This window comes from Zosterops lateralis (genome assembly GCF_965231275.1).
Source record: "Zosterops lateralis genome assembly, chromosome: 28".
Classification (NCBI taxonomy): Eukaryota; Metazoa; Chordata; class Aves; order Passeriformes; family Zosteropidae; genus Zosterops; species Zosterops lateralis.
The window spans coordinates 5,003,330-5,018,762 of NC_139788.1; the positions used below are offsets into that span (position 1 = coordinate 5,003,330).

The window sequence follows — 15,433 nt, forward strand, 5'->3', positions numbered from 1 at the left end:
TTAAACACTGCTCCCTCCAGCAGCCTGGGTGTTAAATCTCCCAAACTGATCCACTCGGGTCAGATAATATATTGGATTTCTAGTTTTAAAATAAACTTTGCTAATTCAGGGCTGTTGCACAGCCCTTGCAAGTATCACTAACCGAGGTGCTCTAAAACATCCTCTGATTAACAAATAAACTGTCAGTCCCTCCACCACCACCCAGGTGCTTAAGGCTGGCAATTTAATACTCAGAAACCACATTTTCTTATTGGAGATTAAATATTTTTGCAAGTTAAAAGAGCTGCCGTGGGCTGAGTTGTCACCTAATTATGTCAGTCTCTTTGTGGGGTGTTTTGATAAGCACATCAGAGCAGAGGCTTTAATCTTTGGGCTAAATCTGATCCACGTCCCGTCCCAAATTCACACCCACCAGGAGCCCTCGGCTGAGACCTGGATTTTTGTGTTTCACCCAGAGCAGGCCGGGCTGGGCTGGAGCTCAGGGGCCCCAGGGTTGGTTTTTGAGCTCCCCTGGAGCACCGAGGGGCTGCCAGGGGCACGAGGGACACGGTTTGTAGTGGGTGCTGTTATGGGATTCTCCACAGCCACTGGTCATATCCCCAGTTTTCAGAGCCTTTGTCCTTTCTGCTCTGGGAATGTCATCTGCAGGTCCCGCTGGGGTCCTTTATTTTCCTCAAAAGGCAGAAATTGGTCTGGCAGAAATTCATTCTGATGTTAAATTCAGGCTTGAAAGGGCGTTTCTCTTCTCCAATCTGTTTTGGAGGTAAATGTGATGTTTTGGAGGATGTTTCTGCCACTGCTGCTGCCCTCTTAGTGGTAAAACTGGAATTAAAGCAAAAAACCCCATCCTTTTGTTGGTGATAAGGAATCCAGTAGATAAAAACTACCACAGCCACATGCTGAGGAGGGAAGAGTCTGTTTGGAACCGCAGTAAATGTGTCAATAAACACAAATCAAATGCAAATTAAATAAAAGCTTTTCATACACTCCATTCTCCTCGAGATCAGACAAAAATAAATGCCACATAAACAAACGGGGTTTATGAAACGCTCCAAAAATAAAACCACTCTTGCAAAAAGGCCAAAAAAATGAGATTGCCTCCGTGTCTTTCCACCTGCTGGGAGCTCTTGTTCCTCTCTGTGTCACAACAGTGCTCAAAGATTTTGGTTCAAATCAAACCCAGCGGTGGCAGGTGTTGTAAAGGGGTTGGGGAAGAGCCTCATCCTAAAAGATAGGGCATGGAAAATGCCAGAGGAAAATGAGAGCAGATCCCAAATCCTCTTCCCAGCTCTGGCAATAAGTTTCCCTCTTACATAAGAGAATTCTTACCCAAAGGAAATATTTTTGGCTTTTAAGCCAATCTGCAAAGGAAGGTGAGCTACAGTCAGATTTTTTTTTTTTCCTTTCCTTTTTTCCTTTCTTCCTTTCTTTTCCCCCCAGAAAATCAGCTGGGAAGTGCTGGCATGACTCGTAGCTTTCTCTCAGCCTCGCATCCCTCCTTCAAAGGCTGTAAAGGAAATTTCCTGCTGCCCTCCCCGGGGGTGAGCACTGACTCAAGGCCCTCACACAGGTACCAGACCAAAAGCCCCGAGCCCAGGAAGCCTCGTTTCCTCTGGGAAATCCAGGGATCATCCCAGGATAAGCTCATTGATTTGACTCAAAAGCATTAATATTAAAGCCTCCAACTCACTGTTGGGCTGCACTGGTGATAATTAATAAATGATAAAGAGAAACACAGGCTGGTGGCAGGGGCTCTTGGCTGCTTTGTCTCCCACAGCGTTTCATCCAAGCACTCGAGATGTTTCCTTGGGAAACTCGTGTGTTGGGGGTGACATGGATGTGTTTTCCCCAGGATGGAGCTGCCAGGGATGATCCCAAAGGGCTGAGCAGCCGCCTCAGGTGTCAGATCTCGGACCTGGGATCCCATCAATCCCACAAAAAGGTTCCACCACGCAGCTGGAAAATGGCTCTTCCCATGCCCACTCCGGCAGAAGCCTCTCCCAATTCTCGCAGCTCGGCGGCTGGATGTGGTTTCCATGGAAATAGACGTCAGATCAGCAAAAAACAGGGCCAGTGTTTAAAATAATCTCTGTTTTGAAAGCTTCCTGCCTTTCTGTCACAATATTAACCTTCCACAAGGTAGGATTCCTCTCTTTTTGGTGCAGAATCCTTGGGTTTGAGAGGGTGCATGGTGAGGGGGGGTCCCAGAAAAGTCCTTTTTTTGGGATTGAGGGTGTGGAGGCTGCTGGGCTGGGGCTGTAGCGGAGGATTTTGTGGTGTGTCCATCTGCCTTTTGTGTGGATTGCCTGTTGGTGTGGTCGGGGCGTGGGAACCACCACGGGAATTGCAGGGGATTCATTTGTGTGGGACATGTGGACTCGGAGTGGATTTGTTGGAGGCACGTTTGGGAGTGAGACACTTCCCTGGGGCTGGCAGTGATGTTGTCCTGGAGAGGGGAACACTCCCAGGGCAGATCCAAATGGAGCCACCGTGCTCATTCCATGGAATCTGCACAAATGAGGTTTATTCTGGACGTGCTTGAGCTCGCTGGTGTCACCCCAAAGGAGAGGGTGGCCTGGCCCCCAAAACACTGCGGGACTGTCCTGTGGTGGCTGTGACCCTGAGATGTCCAAAGGAACTGGGTGGTCATCTCGATGATGAGCCCTGGACTTAACTTATCGTGGCCCTGAGATGGCCATGCCCCTGTGTAGATGACCATGTCCCTGAGGTGACCAAGGTCTCAAGTCAAGTGGCCGTGGCTCTGAGGTGACCATGGCCCTGAGGTGACCATGATCTTGTGGTGACCATGGCTCTGGGAAATGAGGTGACCATGGATCTGAGGTGACCATGCTGGTGACCATGGGTCTGAGATGACCATGGACATGAGATGACCACAGCTCTGAGGTGACCGTGGCTCTGGATGACCACAGCCATGAGGTGGCCGCAGCTCTGGTCGTCCCAGCCAGAGCTCCTCTCCTGCCATTGCCCCTGTCAGGCCGGACACTCTCGACCACAGCACTGGCCTTGATGCCTCTGTCCTCCTCACCAGAGGGGTGAGACACAAAGGGAGTCCCAGCAGCTCCGGGGGCAGGAGCGGGATCCCAGCGCGGGGCTCTGGGGCCCGAGGGTCCCTGGGGCCCGGGGGACGTCGCAGTTCGGCCCCGCACCCCCGGCCCGGCCCGGGCCAAACGCGGGGGCGGCCGCCCCCCGCCGGGGGCGAACTACAACTCCCGGCGTGCCCCGCGCGGCCGGGGGCGGGGGGGGCTCGGTTGGGGGGGCGCGTTCGTGAGGGGGTGGGCACGAGCCCCCCCTCAGCCCCCCCCGGCGGGCGGCACGTGCCGGCGGGCTCGGCCAATCGGGGCGGGGCGGGGCGGGTCACGTGCCTTTGTTTGGCGCTTTTGTGCGCGGCGGGGCGGGCGCGAGCGGAGTGTGGCCGGAGCGGCGGCGCGGGCAGGTGGGTGCGCGGCGGGGCCGCTGCGGGGGGGAGCGGGCACGGGCGGGCCGCGGCCGCGGAGCCCCCGGGCCGTGCCCTCCGCATCTCGAGAAGGCGGAGGATGAGAGGGGAGAAGTGTCGGTGCTTTACGGGGTCCGGCATCCCGTTGATGCGGGCGGCGGAGGGGTCCCGAGGGTGGATGTCAAGGTGAGGGGGGGCTGCGCGGCGCTCTGCGGGCGCTCGGGGCGGAGGTCGCTTTTGTCCCCGCTCGCGGGCACCGCGTCGCCGCCCGGTTTTGGAGCGTCTTGGTGACAAAGAGAAGGGAGACAATGGGGGGGATTCCTCGTATGTGTCCCTGTTCCCGCCGCGCCCCGATCGCTGAGGGGAAGGGGGTGTCTATTGTCCCTCAGCGAGGGGCGACGCCCTACCCGCGGCAGCGGCGCCCCCTCCCCTCCCCGCCATTGTTAGTGGGGAAGGGGCGGTATCCGGGCGACCGCGCCCCGACGCCATGGAGCCGTGGGGGGCCCTGCCGGAGCCCCCTGTCCCCGTGTCGCTGCCCCGCGCTCCCCGTCCCCTTCGCCCCTGCGGGGCTGAGGCGGGGGGGGGGGCGGCCCCGCACCTGAGGCGGGGGGCGGCAGGTGCCCGGATGTTGGCGCTGGCCCCGCCCCCTCCCTCGAGCCCCCTCGCGCGGGCGCGCGCGCGCTCTCCCCGGCGGTTTGAATTCGGTGCGGTTGGAGGGGCGGGGGCGGGACGGGGGCGGGGCCTCCGCTGGCGCCTCGGCGGGGATTGGCTGCGGGCGCCGGGGGGCGGGGCCGGGGCGTGCGGTACTCGCTCCGCGCCCCGGCCCCGCCCGGACCCCGCAGCGGCGCCCCTTCAAACCCCCCAAAAAACCTTTTTTTTTTCTTTTCTATTTTTTTTTTTTTAAACGGTTTCTAGACCTCTTTCTGGCATTTTATTAACGACGCCCCGTTTTCACAAGGTATCCTGGGCGGTGTGCGCCCTCGCTGTCTGCCGCGGTGTGAAGCATCTGACTCGAGCTGCGCAATTAAAACCGAATTTTAAATGAGCTCGGTTGCGCACATTTCAGATCCTTCGGGAGTAGCAGGAATCCTGGCTGTGCTGTCCTGTGATGCGTCATTTTTTAATTCAGTGAGCTCTTAGATGGGTGTGAGAGCAGTGAAATCCCCGTAGTGCCGTGGTAGAACGGGGTCTTTGTTCGAGTACCTTAGGGTGGAATAAAACAGATTGAAAATGCTCGAGTATCACACAGATCCTGCAACGCCAGTAATTCCATAACCTCTCCAGTATTCCCAGCACTGGCCATTAGCTCCACAAAATGCCTGGAATCACTGACTGCAGTGACCTACCTTGCCTGCCTTTTGTTCAGCAGCTCTAATTCTGTTTAGCAGTTTTTATTAGAGGGAGCAGGATCCCTGTGCTGGCTGTTGAAAGGCACATCTCTTTGTTACCTAGGAACCCACCTGACTGACCTTCTCCCAGGCTTGGCTTCTGGACTCTTATTTTCTTGGCCATGGCTACTTCTGGTAGGTAGAATTTTGTGTTAAATGCTCTTGTGTCTTTTTTTTTTTTTTTTTTACCTCTTAATTTCCTTGGGAATAACTTAAAACCCGAATCCAGTGAAATAAGCTTCTGTCAGCAGGCTTTTCTCCCATCTTGGGTGAGGCTGTTGAAGCTGGGTGGTTGTGAAAACACCCCAAAAGAGGAGTCTGGCAGCAGATGGGCTTCAGCTCCCTGCAGCCATCTGCTCCCTCGGCAGAGCTGGCTGTCACCGAGACATCTCGGGGACCACGAGGCTGCAGCTGACACCGTGCAGGGCTGGGGGAGACAGCCCTGCCTGCACATTTCTCTAAAAAATAATTTCTTTTAGTTCTTGGCTCTCTCAGGTTCCAGGAAAACACCTGGAAATTCATCCTCAGATTTGTCACTGGAGAGAGAATGATTTTTGATTTGAACTAATGAACTCGTTTTCACGGTTTGGGATGTTGAAGGCTAAATTAAAACATCAGGTGCTTGGGTGATGTAGGATCCAGGAAGGATTACAAAGGAAATTTCCACATTTTGGAACAGTATTGCTGTGCTGAAAACAGAACTCCTGTCTTGCATGTCCCTTCCTTAGGGAACCTCATGGTGCTGAATTTTGGGAGGCTGTTTTTCATGTCACCTGAGCCAGTTCCTGCATAAACCCCTCATTTTCCTGGCTTTTTTCCCCTCCGTTCCCAGACATCCAGGTGAAGGAGCTGGAGAAGCGAGCCTCTGGGCAGGCCTTTGAGCTGATCCTCAGCCCCCGCTCGAAAGAAGCCGTGCCAGAGTTCCCTCTGTCTCCCCCAAAGAAGAAAGATGTGTCGTTGGAAGAGATCCAGAAGAAGTTGGAAGCAGCAGAGGAGAGACGCAAGGTAAAGCTGGAGCAGCTGGAGTGAGCTCTGCTCCACCAGCTTTGAGGGGCTTGGGGCTCTTTTTTTCATTTGTTCCTTGGGATAAGTGGGTTTTTTTATGGCAAATTGAATATTAATGAAATCCCTGGAGCTCTTAGGAAGCTTTATGGTCATGGTTTTGATTCCAAAGAGATTTTTTTGAAGAAAAGCTGGGAGGAAACGTAGCTGAGAGGGGCAGCTCTTTCAGGAAGAAGCTGTTTTTCTTGTCTTTTAACACCAGAACAAGATGAATTTTCTCCTAGAAAACACAGCAGTGAATCTGTAACGAGAAGTTGAGAAATAAATTGTCTGACTGATGAAAGATGTGACTGGGGCTGCAGCCTGGAGCCCTTGAGGGTGACGAGGCTTTGATTGAAGTGAGCCTGACCTGAATCTCAGTGATTCACCCCTCTGAGAAGGGAAGATCTTTAAGGAAAGTTCCATCAATGTTAACATAAAAAAAAAATCCAGAAAGATCCCATTTAACAAGATCTGCAAGTAGTAACAGAAACTGAGCTTTGCACAGGTAGATGTGGTGGTGAAATGCAGGTTCTGTGGGTGTCTGGGGGGAGCCCCAGGAGCTCCTGTTGGCCCCAAAAAGGCACAAGAAAGGCACAAAAGCCCGTGAGGAGCTGGGGCAGCTCCCTGGGTGGCCCCACTGTGCCCTCACAGCCTGCCCTGTCTCACAGTCCCACGAGGCAGAGGTGCTGAAGCAGCTGGCAGAGAAGAGGGAGCACGAGAAGGAGGTGCTGCAGAAAGCCATCGAGGAGAACAACAACTTCAGCAAAATGGCAGAGGAGAAGCTGACCCACAAAATGGAAGCCAACAAAGAGAACCGTGAGGCACAAATGGCTGCCAAGCTGGAGCGCTTGCGGGAGAAGGTGGGTGTGGAGCCCTGGGAAAAGGAGAGGAAAACTCCCCGAAAAACATCCACAGCAGGGGGGGTGCCCTGCACAGGTGGGGAGGGCTGGGGTGGTGTGGTCTGGTTGTGGAATCTGCAGAATCTTTGCAGGATTCCAGCTCTGTGGGAGGGATGGACGGAGCTGGGGCAGCCTCTGCAGCTCCACCCTGTGCCCCTCAGTGCTGTGGGGAGCCTTCTCTGGGTCTCACAGCTCCTGCTGCTGTTTTTCAGGACAAGCATGTGGAAGAGGTCCGAAAGAACAAAGAAGGCAAAGACCCTGGTGAGGCCGAGACTGACTGACTCTGTTCTGGAAACTGACTCTCCCCCTCCTCCAAATATCCAAAGACTGTACTGGCCAGTGGTTTTATCTTTGGTTTTGGTTCGGTTATATTTTTTTTTTTTAAGTTTCTTAGAAACTGATGTAGAACTGTAAAATTAGATCCAAACTGTACACTTGCTTTGGGGGCTAGAGGGGAGACCTTCCATGTGTCACTTTTCTAAAGTGTTGTCTTTCCAGTGTAGCTTTTTCTTCTTGTTGCATCCTTTTCTACGCCAGTGCACTCGCTCCTGGGTTGATGGCGAGTACTGTATCAGCTCTGTAAGACCTTTGTGCAAGGAATCTGTAGTAACTGTTCCATGCTGAGTATCTGTTACACTTCAAACAAAAATCTCTGACTGTCCAGTCTGCTAAAATACTGCTGTAACCGAGTGACTCAATAAAGCTGCACAGTGCTGTTATCCCACGTTCCTTCCTCAGGAGCCCAGGGCGGGTGGAGGGAAAGGGCTGGGCACAGTCACTGTGCCCCAGAGCCTGGCATTGTCCTGCTGTGACAATCGGGGCTTTGTGTGACACCTCAGCCCTGGCAACTGGGGGCTGTTTGTGTCCCGGGCCCTGTGCTGGGACATCCCCACAAACAGCCCTTGTTCCCCTGAGGGGCTCTGGGTGACAGCAGCACCTGCTGGGAGGGTGGGCTGCCCCAGGGGAGTCATTTTGGTGTCACCCAGACGTGCCGGGGTGGACCAGCACCTGCCCTGGTCTGCTGCTTCCTCCTGGGCTGGGAGGATGGGAGGGGTTCTGAGGGAAGATGGTCTTTAGGTGGATTTGGAACAAGATCTTTGTGTTGCACCCCACTCCCTTCCCCTGAGGACGGCCACAGCTACTGGGGCTGTAAGCAGGCACCTCCCCAAACCCTGCCAGAGCTCCTGGCCTGCCACTGCTCTGTCCTCCCTCTATCCCTGATCATGGCTTGGCTCCCGGGTTTGTTTGCAGCTTAACTCCACAGCCAGAGCACCCGAGGACAGAAAAGCCACAGATATTTGTTTTTTCAACAAAGAGACTGTGGGGTGTGATGGAGAAGGAGCTTCAGCTCGGGAAGCTTTTCCCGTGTCCCAGCGGGCACTGCCGAGCTGTTCCTACCCCGGAGCTGATGTGAGGAGCAGCGGGACACGGCCCTGGAACGCTGCAGGGTCCCTTCCTTGAGGGATTTCCAGCAGCGTTTGGATGCTCAGCTCGAGGTAGAAGAGTCTGTGCTGCTCCCTGCTGGGGAGAGACGGGGCGGCTCTGGGGTTTGGGTGGCTCCTCCCGGCATTGCCCAACGTGAGGAACGTGAGGACACGGACTGGGGTCGGGCTGTGCCCCGTGTCGGGTCAGTGTCTGCCCCGGTGTGGGGTCAGGGATTGTCCTGGTGTGGGGTCAGGTCACCCGGCGGGCCGAGCGCAGGAAAACGGGGCTGAACTTTGAGACAAAGCTTGGAGGGCACCCAGGAGAGAGGCTGAGCACCTGGCACGGCGTGATGGAGGCCGGAGGGAGCCCTGGAGCAGCTCCCCGGTACAAAATGAGACACAATGAGCAATGAAAACCCCCAGATCTTCATTTTAATGTCGTTACCTGCTGAGGAAAGAGTGTCCCAAATGCCGTGTGGGTTTTTTTTCTCCTCTCTCCAAACGCGGGGGAGGAGAATGGCAGCTCTGCCAAACCACAAACGGTGCTGGAGCGCAAATCGACGCTAAATGTGAGGTTTGGGCTTGCCAGAGCTGTCAGAGCTCGGCGCGGGGCCTTCTGTTCCCTCCCCTTCCTTCTGCTTCCCGTGTGTGCCGTGCTCGGGCTGAGCCGGGGCTGCAGGGCCGGGCCGGGAGGGAGAGGAGAGCGGGACCTTAGAGCGGGGCGAGGGAGGGGAATGATCGGGGCAGAAAAAAAAAAAAAAAAAAAAAAAAAAAGGGCTCCATAGCTTCTTCCACCTGCAGAGGGAGAGAGGGAGGGATGCAGAGCCGTGTCGGGGGTGCGAAGGGAGGAGCAGCGGCTCGGAGCAGCTCCAGGGGCTGCAGGGGCCGCGACCCCCGGGCCCCCCGCCCCCCGGGAGGAGCTGCGGGCGGGAGAAGCGGCGGGGCCGGAGCGGGGCCGGAGCGGGGCCGGAGCAGACGGGGCCGTTCTGCAGGTGCCGCGGCGGGGCTGGAGGTCCCGGAGGGCACCGCGAGGGGAAGGGAACCAAAGCCCTGCTCATCCCACCCGCTGCCCGCGGTGGGAGGGGAGGGAGAAGCATCCTGGGCTGCCCGGAAGGTTTGGCAGGGCCGGAGCTGCTGCTCTGCGGGTGGATCGGGGGCTGATCGGAGCTGGGGGAAACCCGTGCCGGTCTGAAAATGAAAGCTGCTGGTGCTTGGGGAGGCTTTGGGAGGCTGGTGTTTTTGGGTGCCGCTGTGTGGCGGGAGCAGGCAGGGATGTAAACAGCCGGGGGCGACTCTTTATCATCACAGAAAAATTCAGCGGGAGGGGTGGAAGCTGCTGGGCAAAGGAAACGCTGCGGAGGAAACGCCAGGCGGTTGAGGCAGCGTTACCGACAGCTCGGGGGAAGAGAGGGTGTTATTATTTGGAGTAAGAGGCAGATGAAGGATTTCCAGGATGCGCTCCCTTCGTAACGGAGCGTTGCTCAGGGCTCGGGTAGCTGGGAACGCGAATGAAATCCTGCTCCGACAAGTTTTGGAGGAGTTGAAGTAAACACCGCTCCCTTTCCTGCCTCGTGCTTGGCTGCTCCCGACGCGGCATCTCCCCGAGCAGAGCCGGGCCCTTTCCTTTCCCGCAGGAATTTCTCTTCTGGGAGCCGGAGCTGAGCCCCCTCCCCGGCACCCGGAGGGCAGCGGAGCCCCGGCACTGAGGCAAGTTCTCCTGGCCGTGTTTTTGCTTCCAAGCCGGCCCTGGAATTCAGGTCAAAACAGCTGAACTTGGGAGGTTCTGCTTTTGCCCTCGGTCCGTGGCAGCGCTCGGGGCTGTTTCTGCTCAGAGCAGGAAGAGGTTCGGGGTGGATTCTTCCCTGGCAGCCCCAGGAAGTCGCAGCTTTTGGGGGGGTTGAGGGGGCCGGGGGAGGGTTGGGGTCGCCCTTGGTGAGGTGCCGCCCCAGCCGCGGGCGCTGTTTGGGATGTGGGGCCTCTCTAACCAGGCCAGGTGGGCAAAGGGCGTTTGGGAGGGAAACCGAGCAGCAAAGAGACTGTTTGTTTCTGTGTCTGTGCCCCCTGGAATCAGCCAGGAACGAGTTACAGCCCGACTTTGATGAGGAAATTACAGAGTTTCTTTAAACAAACAGTCCCATCCCCTCCTGTTCCCAAACTTTGAAGAGCTTTCCCTGTCCCTGAAATGAGGGCACTTGCCAGGGGTTGAGGCCATAGATCAGCCCTGGAGCTGGACGGGAATCAGGTTTTCTTCAGGACTTGTCTGAGCAAGAGCAGGTAAAGCCGGGGGAGAATCTCGTTTTGGGCATGTTCTGTTCAGTGAGTTTTTTATGAAAAGGCTGAACCAGCTGGCAGGGCTGCCTTTATCTGGGTAAGGACAGCAGCTTCCAAAACGTAAATATGGAAATTCCTGCTCACAAAGATTACTCTGCTGGACCTCAGTGGTGAGACGGGATGAACTTACTCATGCCATGTTTTGGGAAGCTTCTTGGAAAATCAGCTGAAAGGAGGAGGTAAAACTCCAAACACAGCAGTTGCAGCCTCTGTTACTTGTTGGTATTTGTAAGGACAGACACTGCAAACAGTTTACAGGAGGGGGGATCTGGAGTGGGAGGTTTGTTTAGGATGCTTGGTTTGTTTAGCCGTTCCCAAACCGCAGAGAACGGGATGAGCCAGGCACTGATGTGTCCTGGTGTGTTCATTACTGTCATTTAACCGCAGCCTCAAGTCTGAGGCTCCCCACACAGCAGAGGCACCTCAGGAGTTCTTACATCTCCCTTCAGCCTCTTTTCTGTCACTGTTATTGGGGATTCTACAGGGGAAAACCCCAAGCAGAGCGTTTGAACATAAGACCCAAACATAAAAATGATGATTGTGATGTTAAAATCCCTACTAACCCCCACGGCCAAACTCCCTCTCCTCCCCAAAGGTGATTTTTCTCAGGACCCCTCACCATGGCCACGGCGGCGCCGGGGAAGCTCAGCCAGCTCTTCATCAGCGTGAGGCAGCTGCGGCAGCTGCTGGGGCCGCTGTCCCCGGGCACGGTGAGCAGCGCTGAGGTGCCCCCGGTGTTCTGGAAGCCTTACATCCACCGGGGCTACCGGCCCGTGCAGCAGACCTGGCGGTACTACTTCTCCACGCTCTTCCAGCAGCACAACGAGGCCATCAACGTCTGGTCTCACCTGGCGGCCGCCCTGGTGCTGCTGCTGCGCTTCCAGCGCCTCTGGCAGCGCGTGGACTTCGGGCAGGACGAGCACGCCCGGCCCCTGCTCATCATCCTGGCCGCCTCCATCACCTACCTGAGCTTCAGCAGCCTAGCCCACCTGCTGCAGGCCAAGTCTGAGTTCTGGCACTACAGCTTCTTCTTCATGGACTACGTGGGGGTGGCCGTGTACCAGTACGGCAGCGCCCTGGGGCACTTCTACTACGCCATCGAGCCGGGCTGGCACCGGCGTGTCCAGGGCTTCTTCCTGCCGCTGGCAGCGGTGCTGGCCTGGCTGTCCTGTGCTGGTTCCTGCTACGCCAAGTTCCACTTCCACCCGGCGTGCCCCCTGCCCGGCCGCCTGTGCCAGGAGCTGCCCTCGGGGCTGGCCTACCTGCTGGACATCAGCCCCGTCATCCACCGCATCCTCACGGCCGCCCGCCCCGACCCCGCCCTGCTCTACCACAAGTGCCAGGTGCTCTTCTTCCTCCTCGGGGCCTTCTTCTTCTCCCACCCCTACCCCGAGAAGTGGTTCCCCGGGAAGTGCCACTTCTTCGGGCAGAGCCACCAGATCTTCCACGTGTTCCTGGTGCTCTGCACGCTGGCGCAGATCGAGGCCGTGGTGCTGGACTATGAGTCCAGGAGGGAGATCTACTCCTCGCTCCAGGGGGACCTGGCTCACGACTTCTCTGCCCTGTTCCTGCTCACTGTCACCTGCTCTGTCCTCACTGCCACCTACATGGCCCAGAGGGTGAAGAACAAGCTGGGCCTCAAGGAGGAGTAAAGAAGAAATGAGCTCAGCCCAAATTCTGCCCCGAACCTCCAGATGCTGCTTCATGAACTGTCACTCAGCAAGTGCTTTCTCTAGGGAATGAAAGAGATGCTTTTTATGCTTTTTTAAATCCAGTGTAAGTTCCAGCTTGCTCATAGAATGGCACAGGGGTTCTGTTCAGCTCTGAATAAACAGTTGGAACGAAGTGTTTTGTGTGCCCTGGTGGGCTGGGGAAGGCTCTGGGGCACTGCCAGGGCCCCCAGCATGAGGTGAGGAGAGGCCATCTGGCCCTGTTAGACTCTAAACCATGGCAACAGACCAAGGTGAGGTTGTTTAAACCACTGAGCTGACAAGTTAATTTAATATAATTTCAGGCCCCTCTTACAGGGCTGAGGGAGTTGTTCAGAGCTGTCCAAGCAGTGCCAGGGCCCTGTCCTTTACCCTGAGGGTAAAGGATGGGCACAGGCGTGTCCCTGAAAGCGCGGGGAGAGGGGAGGTTGGTGCGATGGGGAGCCCCAGCAGTGGGTCAGGGCTGGGATCAGCTGTTGCTGCCCCGATGTGGATTCAGAGGGAAATGCGGGGCGCTCCGTCCCCGCTGTCACCGCTCAGAGCTGTCACCGCTCTCGGCGCGGCTGCTGCTGCTCTGAGGGGGCCGCGCCGCCACCGCCCCTTATATAGGCAGAACGTGTGGGCGTGGTCTCATTTGCATATCTGGCAATACCCCATCTCCCATTGGTTAGCTCCTGCGGGGGGCGCGTGCGCAGTGCGCGCTGGGGGCGGGGCCGGCGCGAGCGGGAAACCGGGCCCGGGAATCCGAACCGGGGGAGCCCCGGGGGCCCGGGATGGGGCGGCGGCGCGGGGGCGGCGCGGCCCCGGCCGAGGCCTGCGGGGTCTGGCTGGACACGGCCGAGCTGAAGCGGGGCCCGGCGCGGGTGAGGCCCCGGCGGGCCCTGAGGGCGGGCGGGCCCCGGGAGCGGGCCCGGGGAACCGGAAGGGCCGCGGTGGGGTCGGCCCAGCCCCGGGGCACGGCCTGGGCCCCTTGAGGGTGAGCTAAGGCTGCACTGAATCCCTGCATTCCATCGGCGGGGACTCGTCCCGGTGCGGGGAGGCTGCGGGAGCCGGGCCCGGTCGGTGTGGGTAAGGGAAGGTGAGGGGGGATCCCTAAATCCATAAAACATCCCCAGGGCTGTCACTGCACGGGGCCAAACTCTGTTCAGTGGTGCTCAGTGACGGGACAAAGAGCCATGGCCATAAAATACAACACAAGTTCCACCTCAACACAAGTAAGAACTTCTTTCCATGAGGGGGCAGAGCCCTGGAACAGCTGCCCATGGAGGGCTGGAATCTCCCTCTGTGGGGACATCCCAAACCCACCTGGACGTGTTCCTGTGTCACCTGCTCTGGGTGACCCAGCCTGGGCAGGGCACTGGACTGGGACACCTCCAACCCCAATAATTCTGGGATTCCCAACCCAAACGACTCTGCTGCTGCACAACAAAGGCAGGAGCTGTGCCACAGCTGGAAGAGGGGGAGGGTTGGTTTTATATTTAATATTTTTCACTTTTTTCTTCCCGCAGCCCTTCAGTGCCAAGCTCAAAGCACCCACCCGAACTGCTGAGAGGAAACAGAGCCTGGTGCTGCTCCCACGGCCTGGCACCAGGCAAAGCACCATCCCCACCTTCTTCAGACCCCACACAGGTACCTGGGGCCCAGGGAAGGAGGTTCAGGCATTACAAACCCATCTCTCACCTCCTGGCTGCATTTTGGGGTGCAGAGGGCAAAGGTTAGAACTCCCAGGAAGGAGGAGCTGGCTGATATTGGCAACTTGGATTTTTTATTAAATGATTTCAGTGGCAAATGTGGGACTTGATGCCTCTGTCAGGCCAGGGCACTGTCCCTGGGGAGTTCTCGGGGGGGGTTGGGTAACTTTGAGCAGCTGAAGCTGCAGCTCTCTCACTGCAGGGGCTGATGTGACCCATCCCAGAGCTTTGGGAGCTGTTCCAGGGCAGCCTCTGCAGCAGCAGGGGGTCACTGTGGGGTGGTGGCACTGCTGGGCTGGTGGGGACAGTCCTGAGGGACACACAGGGGACAGCACTGGGAGCTGACTAACCCTGGGACATGGGGCTGCTTTCACCAAGGCCTTGTTGTTTTCAGATGAAACAGACAAAGAAAACTCCAGGCCGACTCCCTGCACCCCAAATAAAGACTGTAAGGACTCAGGGGCTCCTCTGGCTGCCTGTCCTGTGAAGATCCTGCCCTTGCCACAGCTGGAAGAGCCCCCTGGAGCTGAGCAGGGGCTGCAGGGAACATCCCAGACATGGAAAACACCTCTCGCTCCCCTGGAGCTCCAGGTGGAGTCTCAGAGGCAGAGCAGAGGCTCCCGTGGGGCTGGGGGGGACTCCTGGTGCTGCAGCTTCTCCCAGGGCTCAGAGGACAGCAGGATCATCCCTCACAGGAACAAATCCCGGTTATTTTGTGGAGAAACAGCCCCAGGGAGCAGGAAAGCACAGCCCTGCAGCAGAGATAACTCTGGGGCTGAGAACACAAATCCTGCCCCAGGGGCTGCTCCCAGAGGGGTTTGCTGCTCTCCCCAGAGCCCAGGGCCAGCTCAGCCTCTCAGAGAGCTCTTCAGCCAGGACTCCCAGGGGAACAGGGTCATTGCTCACAGGGACAGGGACAGCTCGCTCAGGGACAGGGACAGCCAGCAGCTGGAGCTGGGCTCTGAGTGCCTCTTCACACAGGACTCGGAGGGGAACAGGGTCATCAAGCACTGGTGAGGGACCCAGCCTGGCTCTGGGGGGTTTTGTTGTTCAGGACGTGCTCACAGCTGGGGAACTGAACCCCAGCACCTCTTTGTTCTCTGAAATGTTGCTTTAATCCAAATAAAAGGTTAGAGTTTGTTCCTAAGAGCCTGTGTCTCTGTCCTGCCCAGGGTGCACATTCCCAGAGCAGGGACTCTGCTGACAGCTCCATCTCCACAGGCAGGCCCCAAAATCCACCAAAAATCCACCAAATCCTGGTGCAGAGGAGCCTTGTGGGGACAGGTACAGTGATCACATCCCCCAGGAGGGGAGGAGCTCTCTCTAAAACTGGTAATTCCTAAATCTTCTCTCTGCTACCAGTCTCTTCTCTCATTTTGAAGGAGGGGACGATGATTTAATTTTTCAAGGAAACCAAGGTGCATTAAGAAAGCCCCTGGCACCTGAATATCTGGGATTCCACCCCCCCAGCCTGCCCCACACACCAGCCCCAC

At 57.1% G+C, this 15,433-nt stretch overlaps 3 protein-coding genes across 10 annotated transcripts; all 3 read left to right on the forward strand.

The window, feature by feature from the left end:
* The first annotated feature begins 2,069 nt into the window (after positions 1-2,069).
* On the forward strand, positions 2,070-7,504 carry STMN1 (stathmin 1). 3 transcript variants are annotated; one of them, XM_083879714.1, is made up of 5 exons: positions 2,070-2,139; positions 4,907-4,977; positions 5,675-5,847; positions 6,555-6,746; positions 6,998-7,504. In XM_083879714.1, exons 2-5 carry the CDS (start codon positions 4,965-4,967, stop codon positions 7,064-7,066), a joined length of 447 nt encoding a protein of 148 aa, XP_083735840.1. In that variant the 5' UTR covers positions 2,070-2,139; positions 4,907-4,964; the 3' UTR covers positions 7,067-7,504. The 3 variants fall into 3 exon arrangements, with proteins under 3 accessions (XP_083735840.1, XP_083735839.1, XP_083735841.1); XM_083879713.1 differs by lacking the exon at positions 2,070-2,139 and adding an exon at positions 3,394-3,454; XM_083879715.1 differs by lacking the exon at positions 2,070-2,139 and adding an exon at positions 3,974-4,412.
* A 1,294-nt stretch (positions 7,505-8,798) lies between these two features.
* Positions 8,799-12,374, forward strand: PAQR7 (progestin and adipoQ receptor family member 7). 6 transcript variants are annotated; one of them, XM_083879226.1, is made up of 3 exons: positions 8,799-9,323; positions 9,844-9,916; positions 11,136-12,374. In XM_083879226.1, exon 3 carries the CDS (start codon positions 11,161-11,163, stop codon positions 12,190-12,192), a length of 1,032 nt encoding a protein of 343 aa, XP_083735352.1. In that variant the 5' UTR covers positions 8,799-9,323; positions 9,844-9,916; positions 11,136-11,160; the 3' UTR covers positions 12,193-12,374. The 6 variants fall into 6 exon arrangements, with proteins under 6 accessions (XP_083735352.1, XP_083735349.1, XP_083735350.1 ...); XM_083879228.1 differs by having other exon boundaries at positions 9,164-9,201; XM_083879223.1 differs by having other exon boundaries at positions 8,799-10,483.
* Positions 12,375-13,022: 648 nt separating this feature from the next.
* On the forward strand, positions 13,023-15,399 carry AUNIP (aurora kinase A and ninein interacting protein; the record flags this gene model as incomplete). The annotated part of the gene is made up of 3 exons (XM_083879320.1): positions 13,023-13,112; positions 13,758-13,878; positions 14,335-15,399. 3 exons carry the CDS (start codon positions 13,023-13,025, stop codon positions 14,955-14,957), a joined length of 834 nt encoding a protein of 277 aa, XP_083735446.1. The 3' UTR covers positions 14,958-15,399.
* Positions 15,400-15,433: the final 34 nt, after the last annotated feature.

Bases quoted from the DNA above. Each gene is read 5' to 3' on its own strand.
- STMN1 (XM_083879714.1), top strand. The intron at 5,848-6,554 runs GTAAAGCTGGAG...CCTGTCTCACAG, and splicing joins CAGCAGAGGAGAGACGCAAG to TCCCACGAGGCAGAGGTGCT. The intron at 6,747-6,997 runs GTGGGTGTGGAG...GCTGTTTTTCAG, and splicing joins TGGAGCGCTTGCGGGAGAAG to GACAAGCATGTGGAAGAGGT.
- PAQR7 (XM_083879223.1), top strand. From the start codon at position 11,161: ATGGCCACGGCGGCGCCGGGGAAGCTCAGCCAGCTCTTCATCAGCGTG.